Source organism: Nothobranchius furzeri, chromosome 11, assembly GCF_043380555.1.
Source record: "Nothobranchius furzeri strain GRZ-AD chromosome 11, NfurGRZ-RIMD1, whole genome shotgun sequence".
NCBI lineage: Eukaryota > Metazoa > Chordata > Actinopteri > Cyprinodontiformes > Nothobranchiidae > Nothobranchius > Nothobranchius furzeri.
Genome location: NC_091751.1, coordinates 39110370 through 39132363, shown reverse-complemented (window position 1 = coordinate 39132363; position 21994 = coordinate 39110370). Strand labels below are relative to the sequence as shown.

Below are 21994 nucleotides of genomic sequence, written 5' to 3'. Positions count from 1 at the left end.
ATCTCATGCAGACTAGTCCTGTGTCAGAGGAGGTGGAAAAACAGTCATTTCATTCTGTTACACATATAACATTGGTTGATTCATTACAATGATTGATTAACTCATATGAGCTGAAAATAGTCACTCTTATGACAGTCCAGTCTTTTATTCTGTGCAGGACAGCCTAGATAAGCAAGCAGGCTTGGCACAGGAGGACCTTGAGAAGGGAACGTGATGTTGACGATCTTGGCAATCTGAGTGTAAACACTCAGTGTTGAATCTTTTCCTGCAACTTGGAAGATTAACAGATGCACAGAGGCATATGTCATGTCTGCAGCTGACCGATGGCATGTAGGTCAATCTGTACCTGAAGACTGACCATTTCTGGACATTATACCTGTAACTTTATCACCTGTACACAGATTAGCAGAAAAGGGTGATTTCCTTCTAAGTTTGAGAAGTTACGCTTCAGTTAACGAGTAATTCTGTAATTTTAGGGACTGTTGGCAAGCGTCCTCTACTCTCCCCTCTGGAGATGAAAGAGGTTCTTTGTCTTCAAAGACTCATTTTTTAGCAGCAACTTAGAAAGGTTTCAAAATCTTTATTTTCTTGTTTCTCAGATGTTCTCCCAGTCACTGTGAGCACGGCGGCCAGTGCAGCCAGTCCTGGACGAACTTCCACTGCAACTGCTCCAACAGCGGCTACAGTGGAGCCACATGTCACAGCTGTGAGTCTCACAAACCCTAACAGACACCTTAGCGACACGTTTTTATAACACTTCTAAAATCAGACTGGATGAAACATCAGGTTGTTAAAAAGTACCGAAGCCCCAGAGGACACTAACTGTATCCTGGTCCTGTTGGACCTCCATCCTGCATGTTTTAGAGGGTTCTTAGCTTCAACATACATGGTTTCAATTGGTTATCTTCAACACACCTGGTTTTAACCAGTTAGCTGCAGCATGCCTGATTTTAATTAGTTAGTTTTAACACACCTGGCTTTAATCAGTTATCTTCAACACACCTGGTTTTAATCAGTTAGCTTCAACACACCTGGTTTTAACTAGTTAGCTTCAACACACCTGGTTTTAACCAGTTAGCTTCAACACACCCAGTTTTAATCAGTCAGCTTCAACACACCTGGTTTTAACTAGTTAGCTTCAACACACCTGGTTTTAACGAGTTAGCTTCAACACACCTGGTTTTAATAAGTTAGCTTCAACACAACTGGTTTTAACCAGTTAGCTGCAACACACCTGATTTTAACCAGTTAGCTTCAACACACCCAGTTTTAATAAGTTAGCTTCAACACACCTGGTTTTAACCAGTTAGCTGCAACACGCCTGGTTTTAATAAGTTAGCTTCAACACACCTGGTTTTAATAAGTTAGCTTCAACACACCTGGTTTTAACCAGAGCTTGGCAGCGTTGCGTCTGTCAGTGTGTCCCTGGGCAGCTGTGGCTACACTGTGGCTCATCATCACCAGTGTGTGAATGGATGAATGACTATGTATGTAGAACCCTAAAAAGTGCTGTATCAAATCCAGGCCATTTACTATCCCTGAAAAGAAGTGAGACTTTAAATTATTTGTGGAGCAAAAATAAAGTAATTTTGCTGCAAAAATGAAGATAAATTCTAGGTTTGAAATTTTAATAAACTGAGCAGAAAAAGTAAATATGTTATATTCATAATTTATTGGGGTTTTTTACTATGAGCTAATCAACCATAATACGGTATATTTTCCTGACTTTTTGTTTAGAAAAACTGAAAGTGCTTTAGTTTTTTTTTTTACTTGGTTTCAGACATTTTCCTCTGATGAATGAATTAAAATTACAAAACTTATACTGATAATTTGGGATTTTACTCTCTTTTACTCTTACTGGTGTTTAAAGTTTTCAAAAAACAGCAAAAATCCTTTCAGCGGCTCGAAGCAACAAAAAAATCCCTTCTTCAGCAGTATTCAGGAACAGCGGGGGAACATTTACTCAGTTTGTTTAAACTGTATTTAAAATGCATTAGTTTCCGGGTCAAACTTTTAGCGTTTACATTTTGTCAATATTAGCAACAAGCTATGATAAATAAATGTTCCAGCTTTTAGCATAGAAGGATTGTGAAATTCTAATGTAGGAGAATATCTAAAACCAAAAAAGCCATTTAAATCAGGAGGTCATTTAAACAGAAACAAACTGAATTCTTGTCTATAACCTTTGTAAGTTTGATCTGTAATTTTGATAATAATAAATAAAAGTGGGGGGATAGTTTAATATCTGCACTCCTTGAATCAGGAGGTGGGTTTTGTGTACATCTGGGTGGTATTTTAGAGGTTAACGAGCTGGCAGAAGAGCGTAAAATGCCCAACGCCCTGTAATGAGTGAAACCAGGCCGAGGAGGTGAGCCTTAAGCTCGGATTGATTGGTTGTGCTCTTTAGTGAAATCCACCAGGCGTTTCATTTAAGGTCTAATTCTGACCGCTGATGTCTCTGTGAGAGCTGTTTGCTAACACTGTTGAGTCAAAGGCATCTGGTCTGTGAAGAAATAAAAGGTGATCTTTTCAGATCCTCCAATTTATTTTGAAAGTTTTGACTGAAGATTCTGAAATCAGATCAAAAGTTCTTATCAATCTCATCTGTTTGATAGTTTTCTTTTTAAAGATTCTGATACAGAAATAAAAACCATTTAGTTATTTTGGGTGATGAGTCCCTCTCCCTGGGCTGCCACCTTACCATGGTGGGTTTGAGTGTCTCAATGATCCTAGGAGCTAAGTTGTCTGAGGCTTTCTGCCTCTGGTGGGGTCACCCATGGCAAACAGGTCCTAGGTGAGGGATCAGACAAAGAGCAGCCCGAAGACCTCTTATGATGAATTATATAAATGGAAACCGTGTTCCCTCGCCCGGACGTGGGTCACCGGGGCCCCCCTCTGGAGCCAGGCCTGGAGGTGGGGCACATTGGCAAGTGCCTGGTGGCCGGGCTTTCACCCATGGAGCCCGGCCGGGCACTGCCCGAAGAGAAAACGTGGGTCCCCCTTCCCATGGGCTCACCACTCGTGGGAGGTGCTCAAAGGGGCAGGGTGCAGTGTGTGACAGGTGGTAGTCGAGGGCGGGGACCTTGGCGGTCTGATCTTCGGCTACAGAAGCTCGCTTTTGGCACATGGAATGTCACCTCTCTGGTGGGGAAGGAGCCTGAGTTGGTGTGTGAGGTTGAGAGGTTCCCACTAGATATAGTCGGACTCACCTCAACACATGGCTCTGGCTCTGGAACCAGTTTCCTTGAGAGTGGTTGGACTTTCTACCACTCTGGAGTTGCTCCCACTGAGAGGCGCCGAGCAGGGGTGGGCATACTAGTTGCCCCCCATCTTGGTGCCTGTACGTTGGGGTTTACCCCAGTGAATGAGAGGGTAGCCTCCCTCCGCCTACGTGTGGGGGGACGGGTACTGACTGTGGTCTGTGCTTATGCACCAAACTACAGTTCAGACTACCCACCCTTTTTGGAGACCTTGGAGGGGGTGCTGGAAATCGCTCCTTCCGGTGACTCCCTCATTCTGCTGTGGGACTTTAACACTCATGTGGGCAACGACAGTGAGACCTGGAGAGGTGTGGTTGGGAGGAACGGCCCCCCGATCAGAATTCGAGTGGTGTTTTGTTATTGGACTTCTGTGCCAGTCATGGATTGTCCATAATGAACACCATGTTCAGACATAAAGGTGTCCATATGTGCTCTTGGCACCAGGATACCTTAGGCCGCAGCTCGATGATCGACTTTGTTGTTGTTTCATCTGACCTGTGGCTGCGTGTCTTGGACACTCGGGTGAAGAGAGGGACGGAGCTGTCAACTTACCACTTCCTGGTGGTGAGCTGGCTCAGATGGGGGGGTAAGGATGCCGGTCAGACCAGGCAGGCCCAAACGTATCGCGAAAGTCTGCTGGGAACGTCTGGCAGAGTCTCCTGTCAGAAGGAGCTTCAATTCCCACCTCCGACAGAACTTCCAAAATGTTCCGGGGGAGGCGGGCGACATTGAGTCTGAATGGACCCTGTTCCGTGCCTCCATTGTTGAGGCGGCCGACGGGAGCTGTGGTCGCAGGATCGTCAGTGCCTGTCGTGGTGGCAACCCCGAACCTGCTGGTGAACACCGGCGGTTAGCGATGCTGTCAAGCTGAAGAAAGAGACCTATCAGGTATTTTTGACCTGTGGGACTCCAGTGGCAGCTGACGGGTACAGCCAGTCCAAGCGGAACGAGGCTCGGGTGGTCGCCAAGGCAAAAACCCGGGCATGGGAGGAGTTTGGTGAGACCATGGAGCAAGACTTCCATACGGCTTCAAGGAGATTCTGGTCCACCATCCGGCACCTGAGGGGGGAAATCAGTGCTCTACCAACACTATCTATAGTGGGGATGGTGTGCTGCTGACCTCTACTCAGTATGTTGTGGATCGGTGGGCAGAATACTTCGAAGACCTCCTCAATCCCATCGACACATCTTCCAGTGAGGAAGCAGAGTATGGGGACTTTGGGTTGGCCTCTCAAATCTCTGGTGCTGAGGTCACTGAGGTGGTTAAATAGCTCCTCTGTGGCAAGGCTCCAGGGGTGGATGAGTTCCTTAAGGCTCTGGATGTTGTGAGGCTGTGTTGGCTGACGCGGCTCTGCAATATCGCGTGGACATCGGGGGAAGTCCCACTGGACTGGCAGACTGGGGTGGTGGTCCCCTTATTTAAAAAGGGGGACCGCAGGGTGTGTTCCTACTACAGGGGGATCACACTCCTGAGCCTTCCCGGTAAGGTCTATTCAGGGGTTCTGGAGAGGAGGGTCCGTCAGATTGTTGAACCTCAGATTCAGGAGGCGCAATGTGGTTTTCGTCCTGGCTGTGGAATACTGGGCCAGCTCTATACCCTTAGGGGGATCCTGGAGGTGCGTGGCAATTTGCCCAACCAGTCCATGTGTTTTGTGGATTTGGAGAAGGAGTTTGACCGCTTCCTTCAGGGGGCCCTGTGGGGGGTACTCCGGGAGTATGGGGTACCAGGCCCTCTGATACGGGCTGTTAGGTCCCTGTATGACCGGTGTCAGAGCTTGGGCCGCATTGTCGGCAGTACGTCAGGCTCGTTCCCAGTGAGAGTTGGACTCCGTCAAGGCTACCCGTTGTCACCGATTCTGTTCATAACCTTTATGGACAGGATTTCTAGGCGCAGCCAAGGTGTGGAGGGCATCCGTATTGGTGGCCTGAGGATCAGGTCTCTGCTTTTTGCAGATGATGTGGTCCTGTTGGCTTCTTCAGAACGTGATCTTCAGCTGTCGCTGGAGTGGTCCGCAGCCGAGTGTGAAGCAGCTGGGATGAGAATCAGCTCCTCTAAATCTGAAACCATGGTCTTGATTCAGAAAAGGGTAGAATGCCTTCTCCGAGTCAGGGATGAGGTCCTGCTCCAAGTGGAGGAGTTTAAGTATCTCGCGGTCTTGTTCACGAGTGAGGGAAAACTGGAGTGTGAGATCGACAGGCGGATTGGTGCTGCATCTGCAGTGATGCAGGCGTTGTACTGGTCTGTTGTGGTGAAGAGAGAGCTGAGTCAGAAGGCAAAGCTCTCGATTTACCAGTTGATCTATGTTCCTATCCTCACCGATGGTCTTGAGCTTTGGGTAGTGACCGAAAGAACGAGATTGCGGATACAAGCGGCCAAAATGAGTTTTCTCCGAAGAATGGCTGGGCTCTCCTTAAGTGATAGGGTGAGAAGCTCGGTCATTCGGTAGGGGCTCGGAGTAGACCTGCTGCTCCTCCACATCAAGAGGAGCCAGTTGAGGTGGCTCGTGCATCTGGTCAGGATGCCTCCTGGATGCCTCCCTGGTGAGGTTTTCCGAGCACGTCCAACCTGGAGGAGACCTAAAGGTAGACCCAGGACATGTTGGAGGGACTATGTTTCTCACCTGGCCAGGGAACGCCTTGGGATTCCCCCGGAGGAGCTGGCCCAAGTGGCTGGGGAGAGGAAAGTCTGGGCCTCTCGCCTCAGGCTACTGCCCCAGCGACCCGACTCCAGATAAACGGATGAAAATGGATGGATGGATGGATGGATGGATGGATGGGCGATGACTCAGCTGTGACGCATGTAGATGAAGAACAGCCTATAATCTACCTCTGTGTGTGTGATCTTCATCCTCATCACAGTTCTTTTCTACGTTGATCCTTTATCTCTCCTCCTCCAGCTGTGCACGAGCAGTCCTGTGAAGCGTACAAACACAACGGCAACACGTCTGGGTACTTTTATATTGACGTGGACGGCAGCGGACCCATCAAACCCCAGCTGGTCTTCTGCAACATGACGGGTAACTCGTTATTCTCCTCCTCTTCTTATCGCTACTCATTATGGTTTTCCACAATTAGCAATGACTTAGTTACAGTTTGCATTTCTGGGATTAAAATCTTCAAGCTACAGTTATTCACCCCACTGCTCCATTGACTTCCATTGTTTATTACACCTTGGATTCTTTTCTGTTTTCTTTATTTTTCAAATATCCTGCTGCCTTTCACTAATTTTCAAATGAGTTATTTGATGTAAACATTACCTGATATGTAGGTTTTTTTTGCTGTTAAACAGCCCTAACAAATCCTTGATAATTGATCACCTGTATTGACGTTTGGTCAACAGATGTGAACACCTGGATGGAGATTCAGCACAACAACACTGAGCTGACCAAAGTGCGGTCTTCTCCAGGCGTAAACCAGCACTTGGTTCACTTTGACTACATGTCTGAAGAGGAGCAGCTGTTGTCCATCGTGGACCAATCAGAGCACTGCCAACAGGAACTGTCCTACCACTGCAGGAAGTCCCGCCTCCTAAACACTCAGGGTAAGGAATGTGTTTAATTTGATCCATTTCTGAATTACTGTGATGGATGATGGTTATGAACCAAAGCATGTTGGGTTTTGTGGCTTATTAAAACCTTGCAGGAATGAAGGATCTACTGATTATGAGGATTTTGATATGATCATGGTAAAAAGTAAAATTGAAACGGTTGTTGAACAGTTTACAAATATTTGTAATTTGTCACTTTCATTGGGAGTATTCCCTGATGCAATGAAATTTGCTAAAGTGGTCCCATTAGTTAAAGGGACTTTACGGAGTTTTGAATTTTTATGCTCGCGATTGCCCCCTCAGGCCAAAAGCGTAACGGCAGCTTCAATAATAGGCTCGTGCACGAGGCGCGCATGCTGTACGTGCACACTCTTTAACAAAAATAACAGCTGAAACAGTCCCTTGTGTGTGTGTGTGTGTGTGTGTGTGTGTGTGTGTGTGTGTGTGTGTGTGTGTGTGTGTGTGTGTGTGTGTGTGTGTGTGTGTGTGTGTGTGTGTGTGTGTGTGTGTGTGTGTGTGTGTGTGTGTGTGTGTGTGTGTGTGTGTGTGTGTGACCCGGAGGACAGAGGACAGGAGAACGCGCAGCTAATTAATTAAATAATTTGGTTCTGTACCTTTCTCTTCAGCACAGCCAACAAAGGTTTAAGATGGGTCAGTCCTGCATGCTCAGATCATTCCCTTCCCTTGCTTGAAACATTTTTCCAAAATGAAATTTGAACCCACATCCTTTTTATCTGTGAATTCAATGCCGTTCGGCGAGTCTCAAATAAAAATTTGGGCAACTTACTGTAAAAAAAATATACCATTAATGAAAAAAAGAAACTCTAAATATATTATGTTGACATCCGGAATCAAACCCGGGTCTCCTGTATGAGAGTCCAACGTCTTAATAGGTGAGCTATAGCGCCAGTGGTAAAGGTGTTATCTGTAAAATGTATATGTTTGATGACAGCTGAAACAACGTTCAAAGAAAGGTTCGGAGTGAAAATGGCTATTTTGTTGCTAATTTGCAGGAAATATCTACAAGAAAGTTCTACAGAAAGTAGCTAAGGGTTCTCAGAAATGTAGCTAGCTTTGTCACTAGGCATTAGGAACAGCGACAAAGACTAAAGCTACGGATAGCAAATGCTACGGGCTATGCCTGAGCGTGAATGCACATGAAGCAGCCTGCTCGACCCAAGCAGCTCTCTTTTTCTGTGATTTTACAGAAAAACAGGCAATCACAGTAAAAATGCCAGGACTCATTCTACAGGACCAGGCCATTGCAGGAGAATGTATGAAGAAGAAATGTAATATTTCTATATATTTTGGCTGTCAAACTTCCATAATGCCCCTTTAAGAATGATGATAAACATAATTTTACTAATTATCAACCAATATCACTGCTTCCACAGTTTTCTAAAATTATGGAAAAAATCTTTGTTACATGCATGGATAAGTTTATTGAGGAAAATAGTGTTCTAAATAATGGACAGTATGGCCTCAGGGCCAATCACTCAACTGCTATGGCTATAATGGAATTGGTTAATAGAATATCAACTGCAATAGACAATAAACAATATTTTCTAAGTATTTTTTAAAGCTTTTGATGTTATAGATCATGCTAGGTTATTACAAAAATTACATAGCTATGGAATCAGAGGTGTGGCACATCAATGGGTGAGAAGTTACTTTGAAAATAGAAAACAATTCATTCAGATAGATAATATTAAATCACAATTGAGGGAAATTAGTTGTGGTGTTCCTCGGGGGTCAGTTCTAGGCTTAATAATCTTCTTAATCTTAAGAAAACAAAATTTTTGTTGTTTAATGACAGAGGTACAAATATATCGTTGAAAATGGTTGGTATGGAACTTAAGAGGGTAAAGGAAATCAAATTTTTGGGTGGTATGTTTGATGAAAATCTTTCATGGAAACCACATAGTATACACATTAAGGGAAAACTAGCTAAGGCCATTGCAGTATTACACAGAGTTAAAAGTTTATTGAATAATTCTGGAATGTTAACTCTCTATAATGCACTGATTACACCATATTTGATGTATTGTGTGGAGATCTGGGGTTCCACATAAAAACTTATACTTCACCACTGTTTGTTTTACAAAAAAGAGCATTAAGACTCATCAACAGTAATTGTTACAATGATCACTCTAATCCATTGTTTATACAATATAAAGTGCTTAATTTTTATGATTTGGTAGAGTTTAAAATATTGTGAATAATGTATAAAGCTTGCAAAAATATCATGCCCATAAATGTACAGTCATTGTTTATAATCTAAAAGGAGCTGATATATTCAAAAAACCTTAATTTAGAAGGAGTTCAGTATTAGTGTCCAAGGAGTAAAATTCTGGAACCATTTAAGCAATGAAACCAAAGCCACTAAGTCACTTAGTATATTTAAAAGATATATTAAATTAAAAGTTTATCATAACTACAGCATTGAATTATGAGGAGAATTGAGATGTATTATTTTTTTAACAAGACACTTGATTGTTATAGAGATAGGTTGATTAACATTTATTCATTATGTGGTCCTGTGATTTATTTACATACTAAGTACAACTGTTATGTTTTATTGAAAATTCTTTGTTAATAATTAAGCTGATGATGTTTTTATTTTGTAAAAAGGGGCAGAGCTTTATAAGATGTATTCTTCTGTCTGCTCCTTTTCATTCATGGATTTTGTATAGAATTTTAATTGTTATTGATTTTATTCTGATCTTGTTTGTTTTTTTTTTACATATTTTTTCTTTGAATGAAATAAAAATAGAAAAAATAAATAAATAAAAGCAGGGTAGTCAGGGCCAGTCGGTATTTCTTATGGCGCTTACATATTAGGGTTGGTATGGTCTTGAACAGGACCGGAGTTTGTTTTAAATTCTTGCGCGTCCTAAACGCCTAAAGTCCTTCAGAACTACATGGGAACAGTACACTGCCCGTGCGAGAACGAACTGACACTATCCTCCCCGGACCATACCGACCCTAATCTGTAAGCGGATTTAGATTTCTTAAAGAAATTAAGGCTCAGTTCCCAGCCCTTTTTAGCCCCACCCTTTTTAGTTTATTTTGCTAACTCTGACGCCGTAGAAACTAATTGCACATTTACAGTGAGAGTGGTCAGTGACAAAATAATTCCTCAAGAGGGTCTTGACAACTTTTGGAGGCCACTAGAGTTTGTATCTTTGAGGAGACTTCACAAAGGTTGTTATACCATGAAGGCGTGTTCGGCAGTGACCGACAGGACCCCACCTCCCCACCCGCCGCTTGGAGATGTTCTGCTGGAGAAATGAGCCACTAACAAACACACACACACACACACACACACACCGCTCAGACAGAGAAACAGCAGCAGGCTTCGTACTCTTAACAGTAATTTTTGAACAAACTACTCGTTCGTATTGGTCATTAAAAAAGCCAAAATACAGCCTATTTTATATTCTCACACTTTTATTGTTTAATCTAAAACTGTAAAATGAAACAGTAATATGGGAGATTATATCAACTAATGTTTGGGACATTTCAGCCTGAATTTGGGATTATAATTTAATAATTTAACAAAGACAGATCTCATTATTCAAACATTTTATCTAATCCTAATCCTTTTAATCTCTTAATCTTGTTTTGAGGGGAATTTTATCCTGCTGGTTTTTCTTCAGTTGGCTTCAAGCATGGACTCAAAAAAGAAGCAATGAGTGTTGGAAACAGAATTAGAACCACTTTGATCTCCAGATTGCTTTGAATTTCTGGATTGTTGAACGGCGGTCACTGTAGTCCGCACACAGGCACGGCGCAGAGTAAAGAGACTCATTTAAACATATTAAAGAAGATTTCTGCGTCCTATTTCAACACTCAGATGTTACTGAATACAGCTGGACAATCAGTATTTTTACATGTTTTGCAAAAATAAATCAACAAATAGGCACAGAAAGAAACATTTAAATAATACTAAATGGGTGTTTGAGGAATAGAAATGAATGTAAAATACAAAAAATACATGAAAAAATGCATAAAATTTATAAACATTTCATTGTTTTTTAACTTGTTATTCCTATCAGATATTATGCAAGAGAAGAAGAATTTGTTGCTGATGAGTCATAAAACAGATGAAAACTGAAAGTGACAAAAAAGATGAAAAATAGACATTATAGCAAAGACAAAGAAGAGCTGACTCATCAGAAACATTTCATATCATCCTCTTGTTGACCTACACCCTCAGAAGAGGCAATATGCTGTTTTTCTGTGTGAGAGCCATCATCAGACCGTATTCAGCTTCAGGGTTTCAGATCCCGTCCTCTCAACCAGCCATTCCTCCCCATCCCCGCATATTTTTCTCCTCCTGCTCCCTCAAATCATCACACAAACATGCACATAGGACCTTGGGGGGTGGACAAGTCAGGGAGTGCGGGTATGCACCCCATTTCCGCATTCCTGTGGCAACCTGCCCCCCAATTTTATTTGCACCTTATACGCTTCCACTGACGACATTCCACGCAAACACACACTTAGGGCCTTGGGATTGAGCACATTCAACGGCACTTGGCAGTGGGATTTCTCAGCCTCATCCCAAGTGCCGGTGCCCACTTCCAATTTTAAACTGCACTTAGACACCGAGGGCTGTGGGTACAAGTGGGGTGGTGCAGTGGCATCAGCTGGCATAGGCCAGACAATGCCTGCACTGCCCGCTCACCACAGCCATGGAATACACCTCATCAACACACAACAACACTATATTGGAGCAGGCGGAGGGAGACTAGGGGTCTTAGCACACCTCTTTTGTTGCTTGGCTTCCTGGGGCTGGAGGCTAGGAGGGAGATCTGGCCGTCTGGTTGGGGTCTGGGGTGGTGGGTTGCTGTGCTCAGCGTTGGGCGGGGGAGCCTGCTCATCAGCACCCCAGCAGAAGGGGTCGAACTCTGGTAACCGGTAATGGTTGTACCCCATGTGCAGCAGTACCGGGACCAGAGTGAATAGGGTGTGTATGGGGAACATGAGTGGGTGTCCGGCGTGTATTTTTGTAAGTCTTTGGTTGTATGTGCATGTGTGAGAATGAGGGAGGGAGTGTGTGACTGTGTTTGTGTATGACTGTATATGTCAGGTGGGGCCTTTGAGTCCTCTCTTGTCCTGGGACTTCTTTTGATGATATAGATCTTCGTCTCCCCTCTCCCTGCTGCACCTGGTGTGGGGTGCAGTGCCTTGGTCTGCCTGAGGGTTCGTGGCTCCCGAGTTAGGTGGTTTAAGATTTTTGGCGTCTGCCTGATCAATCCTGGTGGCTTCCTGGTGGGGTCTGGGTCCATGGGCTCTGCTAGGTCCCCGGCGGGAGTGGTCGCCCCTGGGTCCCGAGTCGCTGGGTCCCGGGCTCGGCCGGCTAGGGGGTGGGAGGCTGGGGGGAGCGCCTGAGGGCTTGCCACTGATGTCTCCCGGGACTCTACCGGCTGCTGGTTGTGGCCCCCCGGGGCGATCCTCTGTGCCTCTCGAGGGGGGCCGGGGGCCTTTCTGGTTGCAGTCTCCTTGGGGTTCCTGTGTTCTGGGGCAGCGCCTGGATCTCTGGGACTTGGAGCTCCCTCCGTCTCCTACACATTTTTGGGGGGCAGATCTGTGATCCCTCACACTCTCTATTGGACGCTCCTATAGAGAAACCTTACATAAACAAGCGCATGTACACACAGGTGCTCACATGGTGCTCTCAAAAGTATGGGCTTGGGAACGTTCAACACATGTTTTAAGGCTGTCGTTGCCACTAAATGCACTATGATTTATCATCCTGTGATTGCTCAGTTAAACAATGTTGATTTTATATTTCATCATCAGGTTGACGCAGTGATAGCTTGCTCCTGATGTATTGTTGTGTGTCCCATTTTTTCTATTCTTTCTCTTTCTGCAGGTCTAGAAGCAGACTCTTGTTCATTGGTGTTTATTTTTGTGGACCCCCCCCCCCCCCAACCACCACCACCACCACCACCACCTTTTGTCTTTTCCTTTCTCTTTCACCTCTGACTCAGTGTCTGGTCGGAATTAAAAAGCATTCAAAAACAATAACAATAAAGTTTTAAGTATCAGGCGTGACATAAAAAAAAAAAGATCCTGTCCTCTCTGAGCAAGGCACAGAGAGATTTGAATTCATTCTTCTTTTCCAGTTTTTACTCCGGCGTCTCAGTCCTCTGCTTCTCTTAAGTGTCTCCCTGCTTTGATTCAGATCAAATCTGTTGACATATTGTTCAAAAGATGCAGAATTTTGTCTAGGTGTCTTCATGTAGGAGAACAATGAAACCATCATCTGCTGTTGTAATTGTTGAGAAAAGACGAGTAATAAAAGCTGTGTGTTTCAGAGGGTTCTCCCTTCAGCTGGTGGCTCGGCGGACCCGGTTCTGGTCGAGCCCAGACTTATTGGGGAGGAGCTCATCCAGACAGCCAGCAGTGTTCCTGCGGGCTGCAGGGCGACTGCGTGGATCCACAACACTACTGTAACTGTGACGCCGACCGTTTGGAGTGGTACGGACAGTTAACACAAAAACAGTCACTGTGGGCTTGTTTTAATGTCTTAATTTAGACAAATGGAATGATTCATAGAGAGCTGTATCATCTGCAAAGCAATTAGTGGAGAGAGAAGCCAGTGCAGCTGTCATCAGTATATCTAAAAAACAAGAGTTGCTAAGACAGATCCCTGAGGAACTACTTAAGTAGCCTTAATATAATTCGTTTTTTAATCTTTTGAATTCTAATGACATTTCCAAGCGATCCCAAACTTTTGATCTTTAATATAAAAACTTGAATGCTTCACTTTGTCATTTTCCTGTTTAACAAAGGTCAGAATGGTGCATCCACAAGCAAGAGCAGCTACTAAAACCTAGTTTTATTGTCAGGGAAACGACTCTTACTCCTGGAAAAGCTGTTGCAACATTTTTTTTATTGGTAAACATTCCTTCAGCCATTTCTTCTTTTTTATTATTTTAACACAAGTCTGCAGTTTAGCAGACGTTTGGTTGATTTTATTGACGAGGTCTGTTTGGTTTGATCGAGTCTCGATTCTCTGCACAAAGCTACTAAACTCTGCTGTGATTTAGTTTTTGTTTGAGAGCATTTTGGGTAAAAATTCACAGCTTTAAACTTTTTGCAGCTAAATGCAATAAATAAAAAACATGACAGTGCAAATGTAAACAAACTGCTGGGTTTAGGTAGTGTGGTTGTGTTTTCTGTTCTAATATAACTCAATATTGTCCCATGCATGTAAATGTAACCACTTCGGGAAGAGCCTTGAGCAGGAAAATAGCATGTCTGTCATCTTTTTTTTTGTCTGAGTTCTCACTGCTGATCTTTTTTCCACATCACCTCCCCCTCCGTTTGGGTAAATTCTCACCTGACAGGAAGATTGACGTGTAGATTATCAGAACACGGGTGTAAATGGACAGAGCTGCTCGCTTAGCTGTCTATCTGGATGCTCTTTTGGAAATGGCCATCATAGGAAGTGGCAGAGATGGAGTGTCGAGTGTCAGGATGAATATGATCTGACCTGGCTGACTAATAGAACGTTTTCCTGTAAAAACGATCCGCACGGAGTCAAAATGTTGCATTTCTGTCATGGCTGCATCTTCAGTCTTTATGCTAATTGGATTTTATTACTTCTCATATTCTCTTTTCATGTTATTCTTTGTTCTCCCTTTCTTTCCTATTTATTTCTGCAATTCATCCCTTCACCTCTCCCCTGACAGGAGTGAAGACTCGGGACTTCTCACCCACAAGGCGAGCCTCCCGGTCAGGTCTCTGGTTCTGGGGGACGTCCAGAGGCCTGGGTCAGAAGCTGCCTACAGGGTGGGTCCGCTCCGTTGTCATGGAGACAGTAAGTCCATCACTAGTTGAAACAACTGAAATATCTGTTTTAGACATGCATCATGTGATATTTCTACGTAAAGTTCATGAGAGTTTTTAAAACTGTTTCCAGGGAACTTTTGGAACGCCGCATTTTTCAACAAAGAGACGTCGTACCTCCACTTCCCCACCTTCCACGGAGAGCTGAGCGCAGACATCTCCTTCTTTTTTAAAACCACCACCTCCTTTGGGGTGTTCCTGGAAAACCTGGGCATCAAAGACTTCATCCGAATCGAACTGAGCTGTGAGTACGGTAAAAACTGGGGGGAATTTAATCCGGATTAGGATGACATGTCAGTGAAACCTGGAAGCTTTAATCCGCCTACACCCAGATGACACAGACAATCTGCATCAAAGGCATCCTCCTGGGGAAATAGTGTTTACAGTGAAACTCAGTTGTGTAGCGTGGACAATCTACATACTCGAATTAACGCTGTTTGCTATCAGCTTTGTTAGATTCTGAATAAAAGATCAGACACATTAGCGTATGAACCTATATCATGCATAAACATCTATGCAATCGATAGAAGTTCATACACCAACGGGCTTGGTCTATATTTAATCCAAAGATTAATTTTTAATTTAAGATATTTAAATTAATAGCAAAAGTTTATTTATTAAACAGAAGACTTAATGGATTATTTGCTTATTCAATAACCAAATATACACCATTCTGTGTTTCATTTCAAAGAAGTCAGGTTTAAAAAGTTAAGAATTTATTACTAACAATTTTAAAGATGACAATTGAAATGACTATTTAAAAATGGCAATTTGTAACAGTTTTGATATTAAACTTGGTATTAAAAGCAAACCTGTGTCTGAATGGAAAACTAAAATGGAATGCTTATGTTGGATGCGTGGATATCTCAGAAGATGTCTTTCAGAAAGAGAAACTCGTTCTGGGTGGAAAACGTTGTTTTGCAACTAACTGAGTTGTTTCTTAGAGATAACAGCATACAGACGCCATCTGTCGGAAAGTGTATACCTCACCCAGTTCATGAGACCCTCTGGTGGATCCGAGATGTCAGGTGGAGATGATGTCCTCCGGGCACGAGGTTGGTAGAAAGGCCTCGGTGCGACTCAAATCGATCCTGAGATGTCTCCGGGTCACAGCGACTGATTAAACTAGTTGCGTCTCAAAATCATTAACTCTGAAGGAGTTTTGGTCAGCTGGTTACAGGTGGCGTTTATTCGGAGCAATTCTATCGGCGTGACAGAACAGCTTAGTGGAGGCTTCAGGTGGCCGACCCTCGTCCTCTGGTACACTCGTCGCCACGAGAGTATCTGGTTGGTTCAAGAACTGAAGTTGAACTGATGAGTTTTTGGTTTTAACAAAACCACAGAACACGCCCTCTCAGCGTCAGAAAGCTTGTTGTTATGGAGCAAAGACATGTGAGAGCAAGTTAACTTTACCCTGGATTCAGTTCTGCATGGTGTGTACACCTGCAAATGACCTTCTGGTTACTGATCAAACATTACTGATTATCATAAATAATAATGTCACACCCTGTCCTGTCTCCCCATTCTGTTCAGTCCTGTGTCCATGTTTATTGCTCCCACCTGCCTCTCGTCTCCCAATCACCCAAGGTCCCAGCTCCTCCTGTATTTAGACCCTGTTAGTCCATTTTGTCTGGTTGGCTCATTGTTTCATTGTCCAGCGTGTGTTTAAGATTAAAGACTCTAAACTCATTCTGGTTTGTCTGCCTGCCTGCTTCCCTTACCCGCATGTGGATCCTTGTATCTGCCTCACTCACTGGCACGTTGTGACAGAATGAGCCAACCTTGTGAAGGATCCAGCGGGGAGGTTCTTCCTTGGGAGTGTTTGCTCCAGTTTTTAACCGCAGATCACCGGCCGGCTTCTCCTCCTCTGGCCTCGTCTCGCCGCAGACGCCGTCGCCGAACCCCGGCTGCGACGATCCCCTCCGCCTTCCCGGAGCTAGATGTGAGGTTGGACCAGGAGATGCAGCTAGACCGCTCCTGCTACGTGGGCACCAGACTGGCTGTGTGCTCCCCCGGAGCTGGCCCACAGCGTTGGGAAGGATGCCGGGCTCCACCGTCACCCCTGGTCCCAGGACGGAGCCGTGAGCTCGCTGCAGCTCCGGCTCGGCGCGCCAGCTTGGACCCGCCCCCAGTCAGACCACCAGTCCCGTCTCCGGTCCAATCAGCACCTCCGTCTTCTGCAGGCGGAGGGACCACGCCTACAGCCCAGCTGACAGAGCTCGCCGGCCTCCAGGCAGAGCTTGGCCGGATCCATCAGCTTGTCAGCCTCCAGGAGTTCCAGCTGGACACCCTCTCCTCCCCGAATTACCAGGAGAAGGTTCCGGTCCATTCTGCAGCTCCTTCATCTCTTGGCCAAAGGATCGAACCCGCAGTCAACCCAGCAGAGCTCGCCGGTCTCCGAGCTGAGCTGGCCTAACTCCATCAGAGCCTCAGTCTCCAGGAGCTCCAGCTGGACACTCTATCCTCCCTGCTCTCCCAGTTTCCGGCACCACCAGTTCAGTCAGCTCCTCTCCCAGCGGTGGTCCCGGAGGTCGCACCGCATCCAGTTCCAGCGGTGGTCCCGGAGGTCGCACCGCATCCTTCTCCAGCGGTGGTCCCGGTGGGTGCACCACATCCAGTTCCCGTGGTGGTCCCAGAGGTCGCACCGCATCCTGTTCCAGCGGTGGTCCCGGAGGTCGCACCACATTTGGTCCAGCCTGTCCAAGCGGTCCTGTCTGTAGCAACTCCTCCTCCACTCCAGAAGCCGATGCCCCCGGACCAGAAGTCGACGCCCCCGGACCAGAAGTCGACGGTCCAGAAGCCGACGCCCCCAGACCAGAAGTCGACGCCCCCGGACCAGAAGTCGACGGTCCAGAAGCCGACGCTCCCGGACCAGACGTCGATGCTCCCGGACCAGAAGTCGGCGGTCCAGAAGTTGACTGTTTAGAAGTCGACGGACCAGAAATCGGCGCCCCCGGACCAGAAGTCGACGCCTCCAGACCAGAAGTCAATGGAGGTCGACGCCCCCAGTCCTGTGGTCGACGCCCTTTCCAGTCCTGAGGTCGACGCTCTCTCCAGTCCAGAGGTCGACGGTCTTTCCAGTCCAGAGGCCGACGCTCTCTCCAGTCCAGAGGTTGACGCTCTCTCCAGTCCAGAGGTCGACGGTCTTTCCAGTCCAGAGGTCGATGCTCTCTCCAGTCCAGAGGTCAACGCTCTCTCCAGTCCAGAGGTCGACGCTCTCTCCAGTCCAGAGGTCGATGCTCTTTCCAGTCCAGAGGTCGACGCTCCCTCGTGTCCAGAGGTTGACGCTCTTTCCAGTCCAGAGGTCGACGCTCCCTCATGTTCAGAGGTCGACATCCCCTCCAGTCCAGAGGTCGAAGTCCCCTCCAGTCCAGAGGTCGACGTCCCCTCCAGTTCAGAGGTCGACGCTCCCTCCAGTTAAGAGGTCGACGTCCCCTCCAGTCCAGAGGTCGACGTCCCCTCCAGTCCAGGGGTCGACGCTCCCTCCAGTTAAGAGGTCGACGTCCCCTCCAGTCCGAGGTCGACGTCCCCTCCAGTCCAGGGGTCGACGCCGTCTCCAGTCCCGTGGTCGACGCCATCTCCAGCCCAGTGGTCGACGCCATCTCCAGCCCAGTGGTCGACGCCGCCGTCTCCAGCCCAGTGGTCGACGCCGCCGCCTCCAGCCCAGTGGTCGACGCCGCCGCCTCCAGCCCAGTGGTCGACGCCGATGCCTCCAGCCCAGGGGTCGACGCCGACGCCTCCAGCCCAGGGGCCGACGCCGTCGCCTCCTGCCCAGGGGCCGACGCCGCCACCTCCAGCCCAGGGGCCGACGACGACGCCTCCAGCCCAGGGGCCGACGCCGCCGCCTCCAGCCCTGAGGTCGTCGCCGCTGCCTCCAGTCCAGAAGTCGAAGACGTGTCCTCCGGCATCTCTGCCTCCGGTCACCGCCAGTCCTGCCCTCACCAGGTGCGGGTCCCCAAGAGCCCGTCGTCGCCTCCTCCTCTCCACAGACGCAGGTCCCCAAGAGCCCGTCGTCGCCTCCTCCTCTGCCACAGACGCAGGCCTCCAAGAGCCCGTCGTCGCCTCCTACTCTGCCACAGACGCAGGTCCCCAAGAGCTCATCGTCGCCGCCTCCTCTGCCACAGACGCAGACCCCCCAGGAGCCGTTCGTCGCCTCCTCTGCCCCAGGCGCAGGCCCCTGGACTCTACTGGTCCCTGCCTTCTCTCCATCGGTCCCTCTCGGCCCTCCCTCTGGTTCCCCCTCCTCCCGCCCTGCTCTGTGTTCCTGTGGGCGTCTGGAATCCGCCCTTTGAGGGGGGGGGGGGGGGGGGTACTGTCACACTGCCACACCCTGTCCTGTCTCCCCATTCTATTTCAGTCCTGTGTCCATGTTAATTGCTCCCACCTGTCTCTAGTCTCCCAATCACCCAAGGTCCCAGCTCCTCCTGTATTTAAACCCTGTTAGTCCATTTTGTCTGGTTGGCTCATTGTTTCATTGTCCAGCGTGTGTTCAAGATTAAAGACTCTAAACTCATTCTGGTTTGTCTGCCTGCCTGCTTCCCTCACCCGCATGTGGATCCTTGTATCTGCCTCACTCACCGGCATGTTGTGACAAATAATTATTATCAACCCAAAGAATAATAAGTCATTTCAGTAATTAAATACATTTATACTGAACCATGATGATTATTTATGATGATGATTATAATAAACCTTGTAATAAACAGTAAAAAGAGTTTATTAAAATTATTATTTTAAAATCTCGAAGTGTCCTTCATCTTGCGGAGAAACAGCAGACAGATAAAGCAGTCAGATTAAAGATGGTGTTCAGCAGACTTTACGGCTCCTGCGATGGATAATCTGTGGGACAAAGTACAGCTCGACCCAGCTCAACCTAGCTGCGGAAGTGTGACCTTTGGGACACAAAATGAGGCCATTCATATTGCTACAGCTGTCCTGACTTACTCTGGAATATGGCAACATCACCACTGTTGACTCATAATCTCAGACAAAGAAAAAACCGGAGCGAGTTTATTCACCACGTCACTCCAAAACACCACGATCAGGTCGGAAAGTGGGCCATCTCATCCATACCAATCTGGTCAGGAAAACTCTTCTAAAAGCAGGACATTTTATTTTAATGCTGTTGGCAATAAAATATCCCCTGAACTATTAAGTCAGTTATCATTTGGATCATGACCGAACCAGATGGTGGCTCAGATAAGGCTCCACCTAGAGACGATGTGAGGAGCTCATCTGGGAGCAGCTTAGGAAAGAGTTGCTGCTCCTCCTCATCAACAGGACTCAGCTGAGGTGGTTCAGGCATCTGATCATGTTTTCTCTGGAGGCTTTAAGCACATCCCACACGGAGGAGAGCTGGGGCAGCTGCACAACTCCTGTCTGATCCACACAAGCCTTGGGAATGAGCTGTGTTTATCCTTTAGATCTTGGATTTTAGTTTTTCCTGAGGACATTATTGCTTTTGTAGCTCTTTAACACTTAGAAATGAGTTGAATGGGGCTAAACCCTGGCACAGAAGCGCATCTTCAAATACTTGCTCTCCGTTTCCAACCCATTCCTGTCTATGCGGCGTGTCGCATCGGAGCTGCAGTGTGCTGCTCCTAAACGTGCTGTTGGTCTCTCTTCTCCTAAGTAAAACTATTTCACTTGGTGCAGCGAGCAGGACGGATCAGTGACAACGTGTTGCCTCGAATCAGAAGGTGTGACCCATACTAACGTTTAGAAGTAAATGTGTGTCTACTAATTACTCCATTTCACCTTCTTCCTTGTTGCTTAAACACTCTTCAAACTGGAAAACTAGTAACTTTCTGGTTTTCCATAAACATGAGCACACCCCGGATGCAGTTTGCAGCGTGTACATTTTCCTTTTGCGCCCGTTTTCAGCTCTTCTCCTTTGCAGAAAGGATGGTTGCTTTAAATCAGGTGGAGAATCCTGGTTCCTGAAGGCACTATCCTGCATGTTTTAGTTGTTTCTCTGCTTCAACTCACCTGATTCTAATCAGCAGGGGACGAACTGGCTTCTGCAGAGCTTAATGGCCCACTGACCAGGTGGTTCAACCTCTAAATAAGGGGCAGGGAACAACTATAACGTTCAGAAGTGACCCTTGAGGACCAGGGCTCCCCACCCCTGCTTTAAATGATAAAAGAACATGACAAACCTGTGAAACTTGAATGTCAGCGACGTGCATAAGAACCCTAATCTGGCCTACAAATTAAAATCAATCGTCTATAAAAACCTCTGCATATAATATTTATGTGTCCTTAAAGTAAAAATTACACAAAAACTGCACTGATTCAAATCCACTGAATGTCTTTTAAAGGAATATTTTAATAATAATAATAGTAATTTATATTTACATAATAATAATAATAATAATACAAATATTTTTATTAAAAGATTGATGCATTCATTAGATTAGATCATAATACTAATAATAATGTCAATATTTGAATTTTTGAATTTTCTGCTGTTTGTATCACAAATACTCCTCCTACTGATTAGTTTATTGAACGTGTGATCTAACAAACCGCGTATGGCTTAGACAACAGACCAGTCATGTCAACATTTTCAAGTTTGTTCTATTTTTCCTCTAGTTTGTGATGATTTCTTCTTTATTTTTGTGCCTGGGGACTTTATCTGTGCTCTCGCTGGCCTATATGGTGGCTCTAGGACAAACTGGAGGGTCTTATTAAAGCTGCTGGTTTTATATCTGCTGTATGTAGTGATATATTGAGTTTATACTCTCAGAGAAAAGTTGGGAGTCATTTTAGTGTTGTGCTGCATTTTCTTAAAAAATGGATGTGAGGTGACACAAACAGAATCTAATACAGAGGCGGTGCTGCACCAGCAGCTCCACTCCTGTGGGAAATCATTGTCAGTGTGCTTGTTTCTGCTCTGAACGCTCCTCCTCCTCCTCGTTTGGCGGTAGCCTCAGAACGCTCTGAAACACTGCAGCTGACTCTGAGACAGATTGGGGAAAAATGAAGTTATTACAGGATGTTGGGACAGTGTTTCATCTTGTTCTGTCCTCTCCGAGTTATACATCTTCTCTCAGAACAAGAAGGATGAGGGTTTATTTTAGAGAATACCAGATCTGATTGTCACACTGAAAACATGATTTCTTTACATTTTGTTGGTCAAACACGGAAATATGGGAGGGACGTTCAGCTTGTGCTTTATTTCTTTCCAAACGGGGTCACATAGTCATCCGTACCGAGAGATTATAAACGAATCATCCTGCTAAGATTCAGTTTGAGCATCATACATCAGGAATTACAACAAAAACTACATAAACTAAAAAGAAAGTTGTTGTTTAATTCACCT

At 46.0% G+C, this 21994-nt stretch overlaps 1 protein-coding gene across 1 annotated transcript in view; it reads left to right on the top strand.

Annotated features, from left to right (window-relative positions):
* LOC107379042 (contactin-associated protein-like 4) overlaps nucleotides 1-21994 on the top strand; it is a 223383-nt gene that overhangs the window by 156706 nt on the left and 44683 nt on the right. Inside the window, exons 11-16 of the mRNA XM_070541544.1 lie at nucleotides 600-706; nucleotides 6158-6277; nucleotides 6601-6801; nucleotides 13134-13296; nucleotides 14514-14641; nucleotides 14744-14914. Coding sequence (XP_070397645.1) covers nucleotides 600-706; nucleotides 6158-6277; nucleotides 6601-6801; nucleotides 13134-13296; nucleotides 14514-14641; nucleotides 14744-14914 — 890 coding nt within the window. The remainder of the gene's footprint in view (nucleotides 1-599; nucleotides 707-6157; nucleotides 6278-6600; nucleotides 6802-13133; nucleotides 13297-14513; nucleotides 14642-14743; nucleotides 14915-21994) is intronic.